The 20598-nt window shown below is 45.3% G+C and overlaps 1 protein-coding gene across 1 annotated transcript; it reads right to left on the reverse strand.

Annotated features, from left to right (window-relative positions):
- Nucleotides 1–830: 830 nt before the first annotated feature.
- On the reverse strand, nucleotides 831–18225 carry MICOS10 (mitochondrial contact site and cristae organizing system subunit 10). Its single transcript, XM_054395015.1, has 4 exons — nucleotides 18138–18225; nucleotides 5548–5595; nucleotides 4850–4959; nucleotides 831–1067 (listed from the first exon to the last, which is right to left on the reverse strand). Exons 1-4 carry the CDS (start codon nucleotides 18202–18204, stop codon nucleotides 1059–1061), a joined length of 234 nt encoding a protein of 77 aa, XP_054250990.1. The 5' UTR covers nucleotides 18205–18225; the 3' UTR covers nucleotides 831–1058.
- Between the last annotated feature and the right edge of the window lie 2373 nt (nucleotides 18226–20598).

Consider the following 20598-nt stretch of genomic DNA (forward strand, 5'->3'; position numbering starts at 1 on the left):
AAAATTGTGCTGAGTAAAGAAGTGGTGAAGACAACCCCTTGAGTCAGGAGAAGAGCAGCAAACATGCCAACAAGTGATTGCATGGAGAGGGGCAAATGCAAGCATGGGACAGAGGAAAAAGGGCCCTTGAGAACCAGCTCCCTAGCTAGAAAATTGTGCTGAGTAAAGAAGTGGTGAAGACAACCCCTTGAGTCAGGAGAAGAGCAGCAAACATGCCAACAAGTGATTGCAGGGAGGGGAGCAAATGCAAGCAGGCAGGAGGACTTGGCCCAGTGACTTGCCAAAGTAACAAAGACCTTTGTGACCCATTCCCAGGCACTGAAAATCTTGCTGCTCCTCCCCAGAAGAGGTAAGCTGGGAGCCAGAGGCTCTGTTGAACTCACCCACTACACCGAGGAAGTTCCACACTGGGGTCACTCCATGACTCAAAGCTACAAGAGGCTGCACTGGCTCCCTGCATCAGTCACATGGCCAGGGTCTGCCCTTTGGGATTCTGCCTCTTTGCAGAGGACAAAACTCCCCATTTGAAAGGGCAACTGTACAAACAGGACACAGGAGTATTTATATTCCTCTCCAAACAGCGGCACAAGCAGCAGGGGGCCAGTGGGTGATTTATGAGGTGGGAATGCTTCTTTGAACTGAACCTTGGCTTGGGGGGTGCCTTTCCAGGGTGGAGAGGAACATACCACGGCTGTCTCTGCTGAAGAGCTCTCCCAGTGCCTTTAGCCAGGTGGACACAGCTGCTAGGTACTCAGAATGGAGTCCTCTCCTTCCATTCTCTCTCTCTCCCTCTCACTCACATACAAAGCCAAGACACCAGAGAAGGCCATTTTGCTTTTATTTATTTCCCAGAAGAGCTCTTCCTTGCACTTTCCAGACATGATACAAAACAAGCAACAGAACTTTTGTTTCATGTACAGAAACAGTTTGTTGGAGTATAAAGAGTTACTGGTGAGCGTTACTGAAGAATGTTGGCTTATTCCAGGGCAGCTTCAGTATTCCTGAGGAATAATCATTGATTTCTCCTTCCTTCCCACTGGGATAGTCTTAGTCATTAGTCACTGTTCCTGTAAAGCAAGAAGGCTTATATTATTAAAAAGCCATTTGGGTTCCTTACAAGGAAGGTGCTGCACGATGTAAAACAAAGCCACTTAAGCTCTGTAAGGTTTCCAGAAGGCAGGTTAACATTTTCAGCCTCTGCCAGACTGAGAGGTTTGGCATGGAGAAGCTAAGCAGCTTATTTCATGCCACGTTTTCATGCACAGAACCCTCCATTCTGAAAGAAATGGGGACTTCAAAAAACCTCAATGTTATTGTTCTGGTCAACTATTTACTGAAGAGAAGTCTGAAACATTATTCTTCTGGTGAACTATTCACTGAAGGCTGAAGAGAAGTCAGAAACCAAAAGCAAAAGGCAGGAGGAAAGGCTCCAGTTCTTGTATTCACAGCAACATAATCCAGGCTGCAATCAAAGCACAGGGTTGTGCTAAATAACCTGAAAAATAGGATGCTCTCCATTTTGCAAGGAAACCTAGGCCATGCAATTGAAATAATTGCTAGATGTTGATTTTCTATTCAGCTGAAGTCACAGTGAAATCCACTCGATCAAAATAGCTTAAAAGCTCTCAGCATCTTATGACCACAAATTACAACTTTCCTACATTTCAAGTGGTCTTTTGGCCTAGCTGAATGGGTCTTGCAGAGGTGTCAGTGTTTCATGATCAAATGACCAAGCCACAGGATGAACCATCACTCCAAGTGATGGTCCAAGTCACAGCTAGAAAAGCTGCAAAGTCACTTGGTCATCTCCTAATTATTTGGGATCACGAGGGTCCTCTGTCCTCTCTTTGCCTCACTCCAGATTCAGAATTAAGAACTTGATCCTGAAGAATCAAGATTCCAGACTGGATAAAGGGCCAGGTAATCTGGTCTGACCTGACCCTGGTTTGAGGCCAGACTAGATGACCTCCCACTTGAGTTATCCTGGGATTCTGTGAATTTGACAGGTTCAGAGAACAAGAAATCATTTTGCTCCAGTTAATCCATGTTACACTTTTCTCTCCTGACAGAGCTGGGTTGCTTGCTGAACCTCACATTGTGCCAAGCTAGTGTTTGACCAGAACTCCCTTTATGCAAAGGAGCTCCTCTGGAGCTTAGCTAAACCAGGATTTTCTAGGAAACAAACCAGATGAGTGATAATGCAACAATATTTTCCATGTTCCCAACCAGGAGAAATGAAATAATTTTGTTGTAATAACCCGGGAGCCATTACCCATGACACGACATTTTGGAGAGAATTAATGACCTTAACCCTCAGATGGCTTCATTGGGCCTCTTCCTCCTCTCAGCATGTTCAGCCTCTTTGTGCCAGAGCAAGCTCCTGGAGACAGAGCACTGGAAACTATTTGTCTAGTCTTGTGCCATGCAGGCAGCTGCGCTTCTTCTGCAGTGTCCCTTCGATTACCTCATGCTTCCGAGGACCACCCTGGCTCCAGAGCACAGATCAGTCCTTAATCCAAACAAAATCCTTTAGCTAGGCTGACCTGAAAGGCAGTTTTCAGTTGCTCACCATCCCTAGTAACAAGCATCCTGGAATGAGTAATGCTTCCTTAGTAAGAACATGTGAGAGAGGCCTTTGCTATCCACAGGAACCACACACGTGGCATCCCAGATCCTTTCTGGGCATAAATGGGAGGAATCCCCCCAGGATGGAGTGGAAAGCCAACATGTTTTGTTGTTAACAAATCCAGCCAGGAGAGTCACACACACATTTTGGATTCTGGGCTGTAGCTGGCAGTGTTGTAATCAGCTGCACCTCAGCCACAGTTTCCCTATCTTGTACCCAAAATATTTAATTCTGAAGTTGTTCAAGAATCTTCTTCTTGTTTCCCTTTCTTAAAAGGCAGCTTAAGGTAGCATTTGTAAGAAGGCACTGGAGCACCTCCCCTATGGAGACAGGCTGGGAGAGTTGGGGCTGTTCAGCCTGGAGAAGAGAAGGCTCCAGGAGACTTTAGAGCAGCTTTACAACACCTGAAGGGGCTCCAGGAGAGCTGGGGAGGGACTTTTGATAAGGGCTTGGAGTGACAGGATGAGGGGGAATGGCTTTGAGCTGGAGGAGGGGAGACTGAGACTGGAGATGAGGAAGAAATTCTTTAGAGTGAGGGGTGGGGAGACACTGGAACAGGTTGCCCAGGAAGGTTGTGGATGTCCTCTCCCTGGAGGTGTTCAAGGCCAGGCTGGATGAGGCCTTGAGCAAGCTGGGCTGGTGGGAGGTGTCCCTGCCCATGGCAGGGGGGTTGGAACTGGATGACCTTGAAGGTCCCTCCCAGCCCAAACCATTTTATGAATCTATAAGGTATGGCTGGTAGGGCTGTAGAAGGCTGGCAGAAGTGCATCTGCCAGCAAATCTAAGGAGGAATGGACTCAACTTACAGCTCTAGGAAGCCTAAAAACACCTCCAAGTCTCCATCAAGCAGACGAGTGATGCAGGAGCAATTTCTGCATTCTGTGTACTTGCCACGGAAAGCTCCTGGCAAAATAATTTCTCTCAGTGCTTTCTGAAGTGCTAAATTCACTGTAAATAATGTCCTGCTGGATGCTTCTCCAGCAGCATCACTGAAATGCTTTTAGCAGTGTATGGCTTTGTGAATCCAAAATACACACACTCCTTTTTTAGCCAGATGCCACAATGATTAAATTACCATCAGAAGAGCCCCAATTTTCACATGTGAATAAAGAAAATCCTAATGGAGACATTTTTGTGGAGCAGATGGCTCCTGCTAATTAATCTGCTTTTAAATACTTTATTTCAGCATGGTCAGTGATGACACTGAACTCATTTAAACTGTCCTCCTCAAAACTGACGTGCACAATTTCTTCAGACTAATTATGACTTTACTGTCCAGCCAAACAAGCCACAAAAACTTAAAGTGATGAATGTTGCCATGTTAAAAAAACAACCCAACAAAACCAAAACAAAACCAATCCACTGAGGATCAAATCTCTGCTTCCACAGGCAGATCAAGCTGACACACTGACATGACTTTTTGTTTCTTCCTAGCTCATCTCTTTCAAACTCTGAAGACAGAATTTTCTAACACGTATTTTTGGTAGACTTGGGTTCAGGCTGCACAAAACCCTGCATGATCTGTTAAACTGATTTTGCAGATTCAACTATGTCCAGGTATAGGACCCCAGTGTGCAGCAGGATCCCCAACACTAGAGGGTCCTGTTGGAGTGGGTCCAGAGCAGGCCATAAAGATGATCAGAGGGCTGGAGCACCTCTCCCATGGGGATAGGGTGAGAGAGTTGAGGCTGTTCAGCCTGGAGAAGAGAAAGCTCCAAGGAGACCTTAGAGCTGCATTTCAGTATCTTAAGGGGACCTACAGGAAGGCTGGGGAGGGACTGTTCAGAAGGGGCTGTGGGGATAGGACCAGGGGCAGTGGTTTGAAACTGGAGCAGGGGAGATTTAGGTTGGACATCAGGAAGAAGTTCCGCACAATGAGGGTGGTGAAATACTGGAACAGGTTGCCCAGGGATGTGGTTGAGTCCTCATTCACGGAGACATTCAAGGTCAGGTTTGATGTGGCCCTGGGCAGCCTAATTCTAGTTGGAGATGTTCCTGTTGTCTGAGGAGGGTTGGACAAGATGACCTTTGAGGGTCCCTTCCCACCCAATGCAATATGTAACCAGTGTATTCTACAGAGCAAAGGCACCACCTTAGCTTCAGCAACACAGATGTCTTCTTACCTACTGCTCTGGCAGAGGAATTTCCATTTAAATGGTGTCTAGGTGTACTGCTTAATGCTAACTTATAAAGCCATTAATAGCAACTAGCACTGATACTTACTTTTACAAATTTACCATGGAGAAGATATGGAGACTGGAAGTCATGTTGACAATTGGAATAAGCCATTCCTAACCCCATCCCTGACCCAAAAGCAATAGGCCACGTCTTTCCTGGGGTGAGGGGGAAAGCAAACAAAGAGGAGAAGTCAGAAGTCATGAAGAGCTTCTTGTTCCACATTGTTAAATAAGCACCAAGAGAGAATAAATTACTGGCAAATGCATACTGGGCATGTTCGAGTTCTACAAGCCTTAAAAGCAGCTAAAAACCAGATTGGATTATTTCAGAACAAGAGTAGCAGTGAGCATGACATCAGATTTGGGATTTAATGGAGGGCACTCCCTGAACTCGAGCTATTATTGGGAAAATTATTGTGTTACCAAAGCATAAATAAAACCTAATTTAGATGAGTTTTAAAAGCCTGGCAAGGCTGATATAAACTGGTGTCTAGAGCAGTCACTGGGCTCAGGGTTTCCTGCAGCTCCAGGATCTGAGTTGAGCACAGCAGGAGCTTTGAGAGATGCTGTGTGTAACAAGTGTGTTACACAACAGTTTAAGTCAATTTCAGCTGAAGAGAGGTGACCAGTAAATAATGAGGGAATTGGTCTGACATGCTGATTAAGTTCTGCATGCCTTGGGTTTAAACTGCAACTACAACAGACATCAGAAAACGAGGCAGGCAAGCTCACTGCAGTACTTACTTTTGAAGAAGATGACTGAGAAAACAATTCCTAATCCAAACCCAGCACCTGTAAGAAGAAACACGGTGAGTAAGGACCAAAACAATGCAGAATCATTTAGTTCTTGACAGAAATTCCAACTCAGGGAGATCAGACTATGTTATTTCAGCACATCAAAAAAGATGTTAGAATCACTGCATCGTTTTGGAGAGCAAAGACCTTTAAGCTCATCCAGTCCAACCAATCTCCAACTCTTCCAAGGCTGGGGCTAAACCATGCCCCTCAGCACCACATCCCTGTGGCTTTGAAACACCTCTAGGGAATGTGGATTCAGCCACCTCCCTGGGCAGCCTTTGACAACCCTTTCAAGCAAGAAGTTTCTTCTGCTATCCAAACCTAAATCTCCCCTGGTGTAACTTGAGGCCATTTCACAGATTGCACTGGATTGAAAAGGATCCTCAAAGGTCATCTTGTTCAACCCCTCTGCAGTCAGGACACCTCCAACTAGATCAGACTGCCCAGGGCCAGATCAAGTCTGATCTTGGATATCTCCAGAGATGGGGCTTCAACCACACGTTCCAGTGTCTCACCACCCTCATTGTGCAGAACTTCCTCTTCATGTCCAACTTAAATGTCCCCTGCTCCAGTTCCAAACCACTGCCCCTGATCCTATCCGCACAGGCCCTTCTGAACAGTCCCTCCCCAGCCTTCCTGTAGGTCCCCTTCAGATCTTGGTCCTGTTCTTGAACAGCAATTTGGAAAGAAATAATTCTTGTTTCATTAGGTAACAGTAAGCAGCTAATTCAGGTTAGAACCCCAACAAGTACATCATCAGACTGATTTGGGAACAAATCAGACCCTCATTCCAGGGCAGTTTACTGAATTTGTGTCACCATCTGCAGTGTGGAATCAAGATTTATTTGGCTCGTTGTCAGCAAATGAGAAACACTTAAATGAAAACTTTTTGTGTCCTTGAGCTTCACATTTTGCAGATGAATATCTCATTGTACTTCATTTATCTCACTACTTTTAACTGCTTCAATGTGTGTCCTGAGGGCATCAAAACGTTGATGCTCTGTGTTACCCTATACCTTCCAAAAGAAAGCTCCAGGCTGCTTATCTTCCACATCCACAACATTCATTATGGAGCAGATTTAAACACATTAAGGAATGAAATGACTTTTCACATCCTTCTACTATATATAGAAATAACTGCAGCAGTTGGAAAAAAAAAATAATTATCCAGCACCATTAAAAAAAAACTCAGCTGGCATGTTTAAAAATAATTGTGACTTTCCTTGGAAGGTGTGCTTAGGATTCTTTGCAACAAGTCAGCTGCCCAGTAGAGAAAGGCCTGGGGGTGCTAGTCAACAGTGGCTGAAGATGAGCCAGCTCATGCCCAGGTAGCCAAGAAGGCCACCAGAATCCTGGCTTGGATCAGCAACAGTGTGGCCAGCATGAGCAGGGAAGTGATGGTCCCCCTGTACTGGGCAAGGGTGAGGCCACATCTTGAGTCCTGGGTTCGGTTTTGGGCCCCTCACTCCAAGAAGGACATTGAGGGGTTGGAGCATGTCCAGAGAAGGGCAAGGAAGCTGGGGAAGGGTCGGGAGAACAGGGCTGCTGAGGAGCACTGAGGGACCTGGGGTTGTCTAGCCTGGAGAAAAGGAGCCTGAAGGGAGACTTCAATGCTCTCTACCACTCGTTGAAAAGAGGCTGGAGCCAGGTGGGAGTTGGTCTCTTCTCCCAAGGAACAAGAGAATGGTTGGAATCAATGATCTTAAAAGGTCTATTCCAATCAAAGTGATTCAATTATTCTATGAACTACTGAGGGGCAAGGAGCATCTCTGTGAGGAGCAAAGGCTGAGAGCTTGGGGCAGTTGAGCCTGGAAAGGAGCAGCCCCAGAGGGGATCTGGGCAATGCTCAGCAAGAGCTGAAGGGTAGGGGGCAAGATGCTGGTGCCAGATTCTTCTCAGTGGTGCCCAGAAACAGGACACGAGGCAACAGGAACAAACTGGAACCCAGGAAGGTTTCATCTGAACAGGAGGAGAAACTTGTTTGGTGTGAGGGTGCTGGAGGCCTGGAGCAGGCTGCCCAGAAATGTTGTGGTATCTCCTTTTCTGCAGGCATTCCAAACCCCCCTGGGCCTTGTGCTCCTGGGCAAGCTGCTGTAGGTGCCCTGCTTTAGCAGGGGGGTTGGACTGGATGAGCTCCAGAGGTCCTTTCCAACACCTTCCTCCCCACCCCACCCCTATTCCTAAAGCCTTTGCTCCTTGGTTAAGCTCCTGTTGAACACGTTACTGACTGGGTTGTGTCCAGAATAGCACCAAAGAATCCTGGACCTTCCTGGTGTACAGGAGCAAGTTTCTTTTTCTTTTTAAGTTTCCTTCTGCTTTTTAAACCTTTTTCCTTGCTAAAAGCACACTAGTGGTAACTTCTACTGAAGCAGAGAGCATTGAAACAGTACCTGCTGCACTTGCTAATAAATTAACTAAGAACCTCACATTTTTCATTGAGTCTAAAACCTATCAGACCAGAAATGACCAAACATGATCAAAGCAAACCCTCTCATGCTGAGTCTCCTGTTAGGACTTCACCTGTTTACCAAAAGCTGGAAATCAGAGTTGCTCTTTTCACTGTACTACAGTTTTTCACTGCTGACAGAGGTAAATAACTACTTTAGCAGGTCATTGCAACGTTGGAGTAGGCTTACAAAACATGCAGTGCAGGGAAGAACTCTGACAGCCTGCCAAGTGGTCCTGACATAACTCCCCCAGACAGTTTAGAAAGCATTTCACAGAAGGTCAGGTTTTCACTCTAATCATTTGCACAGCTAAGAGAGAGTCACAGCTCCTCAGATGTCTGCTCAGAGCTTGAGGCTTTTGCTGCATTTCAGACAGTAAGAGATATGCTGCTTGGAGCATCTCCTACAAACAGCTAACTACTCACAGTGTGTCATCCACCAGCACTTCTAGGAGGACTGGAAGAGACATCAGGCATTATAGAGAGCAGCAGCTCAGCCGTGTGAGTGTTCCATTCCCCCTCCCTGGGCAGAGCCTTCCTGCTCTACCTTTGCTATGCTACAGCTGCTGTTGGCTCTCTCTGAATGTTTATGCTATTAGGGATAATGACTATCTGTTAGAATTCATCCAGAGGACAACTGCTTGGCCCTCTGACCTGACTCCCTTGGCCAGGCTTTTCCTCCAACACACAGTTACAGTACCTTTTCCTTTGGGGCTGTTGTGCTGCAGGTCTGAAAAGGACCTTCTGGAGGCAATTTCTTTCTGTTCAAACAGCACCAGGCATGGGTTTGAACTCTCCAGTTCGGAAGGCAAATCACACACTGAGCTATACTGGTGGCAGAAAAGATCCCTTCTGCCAATCCAAACAGTGCAATGATTGACAGGATGACAAATCCTGCATCATCTCCACACAGAGCCTGGTTGGTTTCTAATGTTACAGTGTTTTCCAACGTTTCCAGTCAAATCCACATTCTTCTTACCAGCATGGTAGGGAGGGACTTTTTACAACGGCTTGCAGTGACAAGACAAGTGGAAATGGCTTTAAGCTGGAAGAGGGCAGATTTTGACTGGGTATTAGGAAGAAATTCCTTACAGTGAGGGTGGTGAGACACTGGAACAGGTTGCCCAGAGAAGCTGTGGATGCCTCATTCTCGGGAGTGTTCAAGACCTTGAGCTGCCTGGTCTAATGGGAGGGTTTGGAACTAAATAGTCTTTAAGGTCCCTTCCAACCTAAACCATTCTATGATTCTATGAAACTGTTTCCTCTCTTGTTTTCAGAAAGGTCTGCACTAAATCAGTTATCCTCAATACCTTTTCTTTCCATCTGCTTCCTCTTGTACTCTCTTCACCTCCTTCAGATGCTCTCTCACATTACCATCCCCATGTGTAAGGGCTCCACTCAGGTGCCATCAGTGCTGCTTCCTGTTGGCCACAGGGGGAAGCTACACTTAAAGGTGAAAAACTTACTATTTCTGCCAATTTTAGCCTAAGTCTAAATCAGAGCCTAAATTTTGCCTCACATTAATACTGAGCACCACTGTTAAGCAGACGTGGCCCAGCATGACAGGCTTAGGAAAGACATTTAATTTCTCAGCCCTTCTCATGAAGAACCTCTTTCTGTGGACAATTTGTCACTCGTCTTCATTTCACTAGAAAGTATTTGTGGTTATGTGGTCATTTCCTGTATCTCCAGGACCAAGGGGCAGCTGAAATCATCTTGTCTTGGGGGAGCCAAGTAACACGTTTCACTTTAATTCTATATAAAGTTACACCAGAGATAAACAATGGCAGGGCTGCTGATGAGTTTTACAGGTTTAAGTTCTCACATGCTCAATTTCCTTTTAAAGGGGTAACACGTTGCTTCAAAGAGCCTCCCACCTGACCAGGGGACACTGGGTCTGCAGCTGTTCCTACTAAAGAGCAGCACCTCTAGGCCAGGTTTTACCTTCGTAACAATAAAACGTGAAAGGTTTCTCTTACAATGAAAACAAAGGGAACAAGGAAAAGCTAAGGGCTTGATCCATGCTGGGCACTTTTCCCTCCTTTTCTTGCATGACAGACTCTGTGCAGGAAAAGGCCACAGGAAAGAGTTCAAGGCATTTTTCACCTCCTCTTGACAGTTTAAAATGTTTAACTAGAAAACCAGTCGCTTCTACCCCACATCTATCACTTCAGCTTAAACTCATTTACAGTCAGTGTCAACAGGGCACAGGATGGCTCTGTGGACATCTTACTTCTGATTCCCCAGGCAGAGCCACACGGAATTGGTATTAGGCAGAAAGCCCAAGCTCCAAACCTTTTTTTTTTTTTTTTTTTATTCTCCTGCTTTTTTTTTTTTTTCCTTTTTGGCTCGTTCACCTCCCAAGAAAAACGTCCCAGCACCTCAAATCAATCTAACACACAGAAGAGCACGCGCCGCATGCCCAACAGGACATCATAAAAGTGTCTTGGAGAGAAACACAAATCTTCAGGATGGGCTCCTGCCCCAGCAAGAACATCTGGGAAAGGCTTCTTCTATCAATTCAATCAACAGGCCCTCCAACAGCGATACTACACGGTTCTCTCCTAGGTTACCCAAGTAGCTACAGACTGAAGCAGCTGTCACACCTAGACAGAGTTTTCTTCAATAGCCTGACACTGAAAATAGAAAGATCCAAACATGTTTGTTGACATCTGCAAAATGTGCTGCTGTTACTATAGCAGCTGGAAGTTTTTACATTACTTAACAGTTTTCTTCTTGCCACCAGATAATTTTCACTCTGCCATTCCTTACACACAAACACAACCTACAGAGCTTCAGCCTCTTTTTCTTCAGGTTCTGTTATTTTATGATTAAAAGAATTAAATGATTGAAATAAAATGAAGGTTGAGCTCCTGGAAGATGGCTTCTTGTTCTAAGAAAATGGCAACTGCTCTGTAAAATCACTGAATTGTTTGGGTTGGAAAAGTCCTCTAAGATCATCAAGTCCAACCATCAATCTAAGACCACCATGGCCATCAAACCATGCCCAAGTGCCATGTCCACATGCTTTTTCAATACCTCTAGGGACAGTGACTCCAACACCTCCCTAGGCAGCCTGTTCCAATGCCTGATCCCTCATTCAGTGAAGAATTTTTTCCTAATATCCAACCTAAACTTCCCCTGGCACAATTTCAGGCCATTTGTACAGACAAGACTCTCAAAATAGGTCAGGACTTGTTCCAACAGAGATTTCTTCCAAGCTAGAAAGACAGCTCCCATTAGGATCAAGAAAATCTGTCGAGCTCAGTTAGCTTCTCTCTGAGGACAGTGAGAGCTTCAAGGTCCAACAAGCAGATCTCACCCACGGGCCTGATGCACTGGAAGTTTCAAAAGAGCATCGGCTCAATCACTGGCTTCAGGAAAGGACATACCCAAGAAAAGTCAAGATCTTCAAAGCAAACAAAAACCTCAAGCAACTCTCAAACTATATGCTACTTCCTACTGCAGGGTGTTCCATCCTGTCCTACTCCAATCCCACTGGGAGAAGATACAGAAACAGCTGTGTAAAAATGGGGACATCCTTCTTCATGTACCAGGACCTTTATCACAGGCTAGAAATCTGAGCCCATGAAATCACTTATTTACAGACAGAATTAATTTTAAGCAGACTCTTAGCAAGGTCTTGCATGGCAGGAACCAGATTTTCTTCAACTTTGAAGCTTTCATTCTCATCTCCCCTGTTGTGTGGATTGTTTACATAGCAGAGAGAAAAATGAGCAAGGACTCTAGAAGAAAACATCACGAAACTACATACTGAGTACTCGAGGAAGAAGTAGGAAAAAAGTGTGTTTTGTTTTCTTCTAGCATTTGACTGTAGTACCACAGAATAGTTGGAATGTCAGAATATAAATATCCAAATCCTGTTATGATACAAAAATCCTGACAGGCTTTCAGGGGCCGCTTTCACCCTTGAGCACTCCTGCAGCCTGATAGTAGATAAACATCAGCACTTCTGCAGATGGACACACAGCAGTGGGAAGCATTGCTGCCAACCCATCATGGAACCACAGAATCATTAGGGTTGGAAAAGACCTCTAAGATCAAGTCCAACCTTCTACCCAATACCTCCATGACCACTAGAACATGTCCCAAAGTGCCACATATACACATTTTTTTAAGCACCTCCAGGCATGGGGACTCCACCACCTCCCTGGGCAGCCTGTTCCAATGCCTGACCACTCTTGCAGGAAATTGTTACTAATATCCAACTTAAACCTCCACTGGCACAGCTTGAGGCTACTTCCTTTTGTCCTGTCACTAGGTACCTGGGAGAAGAGTCCAACACTATCCTGACTACAACCTCCTTTCATGTAGTCAAGTAAACACAGCCAGAGTCTCTCTGTGGAGCAGAAACTTTTCACCCTTCCACAAGTGAATGAGCTGGTGAGATGAGAGGGCACACTTTTCCTTCCTCTTACTGCATCAAGCTTTTAGAGAAGATCAGGGTTGCACCTCACTTTAGAAGCACACAAATAAGAAATCAACTAACTATTCCTAATATGAAAGCCACACTTGTGACAGAAAGCAATGTCTTCTCTTACTGCAACATAATAATCCACTAATGAGAACAAAGCATTGCTACAAAGAAACGTTTTGTTGGAGCAAAACCCTCCAGGTTTAGGGCTCTTGCAAGCCTAACTGTGAGGGTTAGCAGTCGTGCTTCTTCTCACCCATCCCACCTAGGCTGACCACTACTGATGTCTACTGGCCCAGCTAAGAAATAGAGGCAATTTAGAGCCAGAAGTGTTATGGTGGCATCTCGCTAGCAAAAATGCTAGTGAGAAGCTTGATCCTTCTCAAAGCTCTTACTATTAATTTGTTATCATCAGGGATGTGCCAGCAGCCCTGGAAGGATTTCCTCAGAGAGCTCTATCTGATAGAACCAAGAGTTGGTCCCACCTACTGCTGTAACATCTCCAGGAGCAAAGGAGTGGTTTAGGGTATCACTTGGCTGGAGTCCCCTTCTCTTGGACAGTGTCACCATGTGCCATCTCCCAAAGAAGGCCCAGCTGGCAGCTTATCAGTGCAGGGGACAAGTAAGTCGGTGCACTTTGGATTCATTTCCAGCACAGATCTTACACAGCCTGGTTTTTAAACGGCTGCATTATCAGATGGGAGTCCCAGCTCCTCTTTCACATCTTCCTGCACACCAGAGGTACTGCCAGGAGCAGGCTGAAACAAGGGCAGAGCAAGGCTTGGGTTAGGGAGTGATCAGGCACACCTAAGCAGGCAGTCTCCTGACTCAGCCAGGTGGCCAGCCAAGAGGAACAGCAGGCCACAATGCTAGGAGGAGAGAGACCTGGATTCCTAAAATTTTCCTATCATTTTCTTCCCAGAGAACAGCCCCTTTATTTGTAGGCTGTCACTGTGTTCAGAACTCTGCTAACAACATAACTAAATATTGCTGTTAAATTTTTGACTACAAGCCTGTTCTCAGAACAGCATTCGTCCACCTCTTCCAAAGAAAACATTTTTTCATTGGCTCTATCACCTCCCTGCATAGACTAAACCACCAGCAGTTAATATTTACACTACTTGGTCTGCAACAAGTAGACAAGTAGAACAACTACAACAAGTAGAACTGGCTCTTCTGTAGGACAAAGGAAAAGAACTTGGGGTTACAAACAAAGCTCACATAACAACACAGTTGTGTGCTAGCAGATTATTTGTGTCCTCCAGCATTAAAAAAACAAAATCCCAAAGGAAGAACACATCTCTTTTGATCTAGTAGCTAAGCCACTTTACAATTGCTAAGCAAAAAAAAAAAAAAAAAACCCAAAACAAAACAAAACTCCCCCAACAAAACAGGAATTTCAGGATTTTTGTATATTTAGAGAAAGCCTAATCCAGTGTTCAGAAAGTATAATCAAGTTTTATCATTATACAGGCTGGCTTTAGGCGATTCATAACCATGTGAAGGATTATTTAAAAATCCTGACACTGCAATCCATACAACGATTCTGTCTGAAACATTCAATCTGTGGAGTGACACAAACAGCACAATCTCACCCTTGCTGTTAATAGAAAGAGCTACTCAAGCAGGCCAGATGATGCAAGCCAGAAGAAATCATGTAACAGTTGGAGAATTGAAAGTGCCCTTTTCTCTTAAAAATATTCCTATTAAATGGAAATTAAAAGTGTTTTATTTTTCAGATGTCAAAACAGAGGATTAGAGGAAAATGAACATCACTAGACTGGGTTATTTATACGCTTCCAGGCTGAATTTTGGTCAAACACAGACATACATCAAAACATTTGTCTCCTGCAAAAGAAATTAACTTGCACAGCAACTCAACACACACATTGAGAAGAAAACAGCTTTCCTAGCATTACTTTTCCATATCAGGTTAATGACAGCGTTCAACCCATTTAAAACTCCAACAGTTTGAGAACAAATCCAGACACCCAGGCACACAAACCTCCCTCCCCTTATTTGTTCTTAATTGCCTTCTTGCTCCCTGGAAATAGCATTTAATAATAATTTGTCCAAAATTATAGCCTCACAGAGAAAAAAACAACTCTGTCAGTCCCGCAGGAGTAATTGTCTTTGCAAATAAACAGGTATAAACTATCCAGCAGTTAAACAAACAAACCCTTTGAACAGGGTTTAAAGGTGGCAGGATGGAAGAACACCACAATGCCATTTACTTCTTTGTTCCTTCTCTGCACAGCTCAGCTGATGGAAAGGAAGAAATGGTTAGGAAGGCTGGAGAGGATGCAGGAGTTCATAAAGCTTTTGAAACTGGGAAGAAAGAGAAAGCCATCGTAGTTTGATTTTCCTTCCTCAGACACAAAACAAGCAACTTGGGGAAGAGTTGGTAAGATGGGTAAGGAAAAGGCAGGAAGATGGAACAGAAAGTTAAATTATTGAAATAACAGCACGGGTGTAAAGTCTTGAGAATGGTGCAAAGCCAGAGCCAGCACCCAGCAGAGAAATCACCTGGCCAGCCAAGAAAGCATAACCCAGCCCACGACGGAATGTTGTGGTTACAGCTAGATTTAGAAAGGGAAGGGGAACAAAAATACCCAGATCTGTCCTCAGCAGCAGCAAAACAAACAAATGTCAGTCCTAATAAGGAGGAGGTGTGGACACAAAACTCCACTTAACAATGTGTTGATGCTTTGTGCAGGCACACAGAGCTCTTTGAAATTAAATACTGCCTTGACCACTCCTGACAACCCAAGTCTGCTTTGAACTAGCAGGAAAAAGAGTCTTAATACTAAATTACAAGATGCACACAGGCAGTGACCAAAAGGTCAACAATATAATAGAGCATTTCAAAATATGTAACATGATAAATATATATTTTGGACATTTTAGTGGCAGGAGATCCAAGTTTCTTCCAGCAGTTTGATCTCCAACTAAAACAGGACAGAATAACTAAAATCAACACAGCCAACTACAAATACACTGCTTTACGGGCAGCTTGACAGATCAATACAAGCCAGGAAAAACTGCAGAGCCCCCAGCTACCATTTAAAAACATATTATTGATAATAAAGTCACCCTGATAGCTGCCACCTCCCCTTCTCACTCTTTTTTGTTTCCTATGTCCCTTCAGCCTTCAAATTAACCCTCAACAGTTATCTGTCTCTCCAGTTCTTGGACTGGAAACTGTCACATGTGCACAGCTTCAGAAATTCAGTGCTTTCAGTTCAGTGCTCTCTTTTATTTACAGGGGCTGGAATGAGGAAATACAGGGATAATCCCAGTGTTTGGTTTTCCCCAGCCACTGGCAGGAAACTTTCTCACTCTAGCATTCAGGAAGAACATAACATATGGGAAGGAAACCATGGCCACCAGAAGACAAAGCCCAACGAAGAAGTGAGGATTAGGTAAACTTCTATATTCCACATAACAAGCAAGGGAATTCTCAAGTACAAAAACTTATTTTCTTTCTTTCTCTCCAGTATAACAACTACCCTTGGTGGTTTATTGTAAACTCCAGCAGACTTTGCAGTAATATTAAAAAAACAATCATCACAACCATGTGAGGTTTTAAACTCCCTGCAGAGAAAACAATCATTTCCACTCAGCTACTCTGAGGAGGTTTGTTATCAGCATTCAGGTAACAGTTTGCACAGCCAGGCCACTGACTCACTTGGCATTTAAAGGCCATCATCATCCTCAGATGAAAACTACAGGAGGATGAAGCAACTTCTGGGTTGTTCCCATTTCCAAAGTTCACACCGAGTCATTTGCAGTTCATACCACAGCGGAGGCTGCCAGCACAGATGCTCCAGTTACTGGAGCAGGCATAAAGGCATACAAAAAAGGAAAAGCCTATCACATCTGAAGGAAAACGTGTGTCTGAGGCCATCACATGGGGTTTAATGCTAAGGATATCATCAAAGAGCTGAGCTCCACGTGCCCTTTTGGGGCAGTCTAATGAAAAGCATGAATTTTACTGAGGTCTCTACTGCGTGCCCTCATGAAGCTAACATTAGGAATATCCTTGGTCTAGAGCACCAGCGCAGGCAGTCTGAGCACATTTTATTTCTTCTGTTGCCACTTTAGGACAGAAGAAAACACCAAATTAAAAGGAAAGGCATGAAGAGACATGCTGCATTGAGATCCATCCTGTAGCCATTTCTTTCTGCCTCCTAGAGTGGCTTTTCACATAGAGGATTCTTACATGTACAGCTGCAGCATGGAACAAGCTCTTGTTTATAATTTGGCATAGTTAATATTTTATGATAAAGCAACCAATGCTACAGAAACATAAACATATCAGGATATGTTTGTCAGACAAACCTGAATAGTATTTCACAAGGCAAAACATTGCTCTGGAGCACTTGACACTTTACAGAGGCCTGTTATAAACAATGGAAGTTTCAGTTTACTTTAAATTATTAAACAGCTTTTCTAATGGAAAAGTATTAGGCAACTAAAACCTCCGAGTTCCTCATCAGCTTTCAAGCATAAAGCCACTACAGCAACAAGAAATAAACAGTCACATTTCTCAGATGGTCTTTATGATTCTCAGAGACTTCTGCACCAACGTGGAGCACATATCTTTCCTGTCAGACACTTCACTTGCTAGCTCCATACTTTGCATTTAAAGATTTCCTTTGGTACACACCTTCCATAAAGCCACCACCTCTGCCTACTCAATTCACCAGCCTGTGACACACACAATTAAAACCACTCATAAAACTCACAGCTCCAAGGGAAAAGGAGCGCTGCAGGTATGCGCACAGTCCTAACTTTAAGGACAAAATAAGCATGGAAGAAAGTCAAAAGAACTGTTCTACTCGAAGAAAAGGCACAGCAGTCTGCACAGGGCTGGGACACGGGTCAGAAAGCTTCTCAATATCAAACTGTACACACTGCACGAAGTAACAGATGCCAAAGCTATGAGCATGTCAGGCTGTGCATTGCTTTTAATAAACACAGCCCACCTCGTTCCCTGAGTGATGGGAGCAGCTCTACTGAAACACATTTCGAAAACCAAGCCAGCGTCATAGTGAAACTCCAAGCGAGCAAGGTCGTGGCACTTAAGGACCCGGTAATGCCTGCCCAGGGCCCATTCATTCCAGGCGGGAGCTGTCCCGCTGGACGCGGAGCTCAGTGTAGAGAGAGATTTCCCACGGAAACCTCTCATCTCCAATCGAGGGACTAACCAGAGATCAAACCCGACTCTCCGCTACCGGATCGCGGGTAAGCCGGTGCCGGGTCGCGGAGAAGAGCTCACGACGGCCGTGGAAGCGGGCCAGACGGGGGTCCGTGTCCGCAGCCAAGGTCACCTTGCCAGGCCCGGGGCCGCCCGGCTTGTTCCCTCCTTCCTCAAGCCGTGTGGGTCCCCGACCTCCGAGGGGAGCACTGTCTGACGCTGAAGGCAAAGCTACCAGACACCCGCCCGGGCCTACAGCGCGACAAGGCCTCCGCCGCCCTCAGCCAGGCCCGGAGAGGCGTGGGGACACCGGGCCTCACAGGGCCCTTCCTCACCGGGCTCAACCGCGCCGCGAAACCAGGCAGGCAGCGACGCTCCCAGCCCCGGAGCATCTGGTCGACCGTCCCCGCTCCTCCCCGGGTCCTCCTCCTCCGCCCTGCCCTCCCCGCCCTTACCCAGCTTGACGGCGGAGTCCGCCAGACACCGGTCCCACTTCCTGCCCAGCTCTCCCTCCGACGCCATCTTGGCCACCCCCCGCCTCAGGCCGTGCCCTCGCCTCCTCCCACAGCACAACTCTCGCGAGAGTTCTCACTGCGGGCAGACGGTGGGCAACCAAATCTCGCGAGACTTCCTCCCTGGCCTGGCCCGGCAGAGCCGCTGTTGTCAAGGTTACCGGCGGGAGGATGCCATGGCCGCTGAGCTCGACCTTGGGTCCGGCCAAAAAGCTCGGTTTTCCTCGTAGAACTCGGCCCATCACAGACCCAGCCCTGCCTCGGCGCCATCTCTTCACCGAGGGGTCCCGTTGAGCCCTTGTTAGTCCTCGTATAGTGTAGTCCTAAGGCGGGATGCCCATCGCCTCACAGGCCCCCATCTTGAGCCTGCTGTCTTAATGGGCTCCCCTCACGGCTCTCACCTCATCCTTGGTAAGAGCCTAAGTTTGCTGCAAGGATCCTATTTTTTTTACTGCAGGGTTGGGTATATTCCGCCAAGCACTCATTCCTGTGTAGGCTTTCCCTCATAGAGGTTCTGCATCCCACACAGCTCCTCCCATCTTTGCTGGCTGACCTCAGCTTTTCTTCAGGGCCCCAGATGAAGGTGCAGGTGTCTGAAAAGCCCTAGCTGTTGCCAATGTTCTCAGTGTCCCAAGGATCACATTTAAAGGAAACTAGGCTCCACAACTTCTGGCTTAATTAGGAAAAGGAGTTGAATGCTATTGAAAAGAATATCACATACTAGAAATTACACAATGGGATGCTGATATTAGCATAAGGGGTTGTGGGAAGAGTCCTCGGGGATTTATGGGTCCTTAGCATGTCCCAAAGTGTGCTACAGCATTGCAGAACCAGGAATGTGACTGAATAGTTTCAACCTTACTATAATTAAATTTATATTGCAAATGTTGTGTGGGCTTTCTGGAAGTCAATCTTTAGAAGCCTTGTGAAAAAAACCCCACAGTGTTTTCCAAGTAATAATGTCCTCGTTCACACTTGGTAAGGCAAATTTTAGCTGCATTGACTTGTTTTGATTCCTTCAAGTTCTGCTAGTTTTGTATATCAGGGTGGAGAGGAGGAGGCTCTACTGCTCTGTAAAATTGGAAGTTCTTTAACAAGTTAAAGACTAGAGCAACAAAGAGAAGTCAAAACTCTGAAGCTGGCAAAAATTGGCTGAGCTTATTACTGTTTGTGGTCTTTCATTTGCCTTAAAAGTTTAGCTGGTTTGGATCTAGAAGAGTGATGAAAGCTTTTTCTTGTTTGGTTTTGACTCCTTCACGCATCACTAAGCAATCACAATTGCATTTGCTTCTTAGCAGCCTTCCACTATTTGAAGCTATAGGAGTGCTGGAGAGGGACTTCTTCTAAAGTCATGGAGTGTCAGGATGAGAGGTGATGGCTTCAAAATGGGAAAAGCTGGATTTAGATGAGACATGAGGAAGAAATTCTTCCTGATGAGGGTGGTGAGGCACTGAAACAGGTTGCCCAGAGAAATTGTGAAGGCTCCAAGCCTGGATGTGTTCCAAGCCAGGCTGGATGGAGCCTTGAGCAAGCTGCTCTAGGAGGAGGCATCCCTTCCCATGGCAGGGGGATGGATCTTTCAGTTCCCTTCCAACCCCAATCAACCAATAATTCTATGATTATTTTCACTTAGTTAAAAAAAAAAAATCTAGATGGCTTTTTAAAAAGTGTTTTGGAAGGCAGTTAGTTAAATTAAACCCTTGCAGGTTCAAGAGGTTTCCCTGGAGGAGGCAGTTCTTGTTCTTCTGCATAGGCAGTCTCCTTTTCTCTTCTTCCCCCTAAAATTTGCTCAAATCAGTTTGCATTGCACAGTCAGGATCAAAAATAGAACCATGCATCGAGTTACTTGTAAAAATACCAACAGGATCAAGCAGTTTTTTCCCTGACTGGATAAAGAAGTGTTTTCTGAAACCACTGACCTAGTGGTACATCCCTGTGTGCCAGCTCCACCCTTCTGTTTCCAAACAGCTCTGGAAAACATCAGGAGGGGAAAAAGATACTTGAAGCCTCCAGATACTTCTGTAGTTGTTTTTCCTTTTGTGCTTCTGTTGGTTTGGGTTTTTTTTTGGGCTGTTTGTTTTTTTTTTTCCCTCAAAATTAAATTCCAGAAATTGGTGCTTAAACACAACACACAAATGTGGTCTTCTCCTTGGCAAAAACCAGCCCAGTGTGTAGTTTCACTTCACACTTACTCATTTTCAAGCTGTTCAGCCTGTTTTGGGGGGGCTGGAGGAAGCAGTTGGACTGTAAGGTGCTTCATAAAGGGTCATGTTGCTGTGCGATGGCTCTTGATGTGTTTTGACAAACTTGCCTCAGGAACCTGGTGCATGAAACCCTTTTCTAAAGAGATGGAATAGTTCAGTGTAATTGTTTTTTTGAGTGTTCAGCTTCGAAGCAGGCTGCT

The sequence above is a fragment of the Indicator indicator genome, chromosome 32 (assembly GCF_027791375.1).
Source record: "Indicator indicator isolate 239-I01 chromosome 32, UM_Iind_1.1, whole genome shotgun sequence".
NCBI lineage: Eukaryota > Metazoa > Chordata > Aves > Piciformes > Indicatoridae > Indicator > Indicator indicator.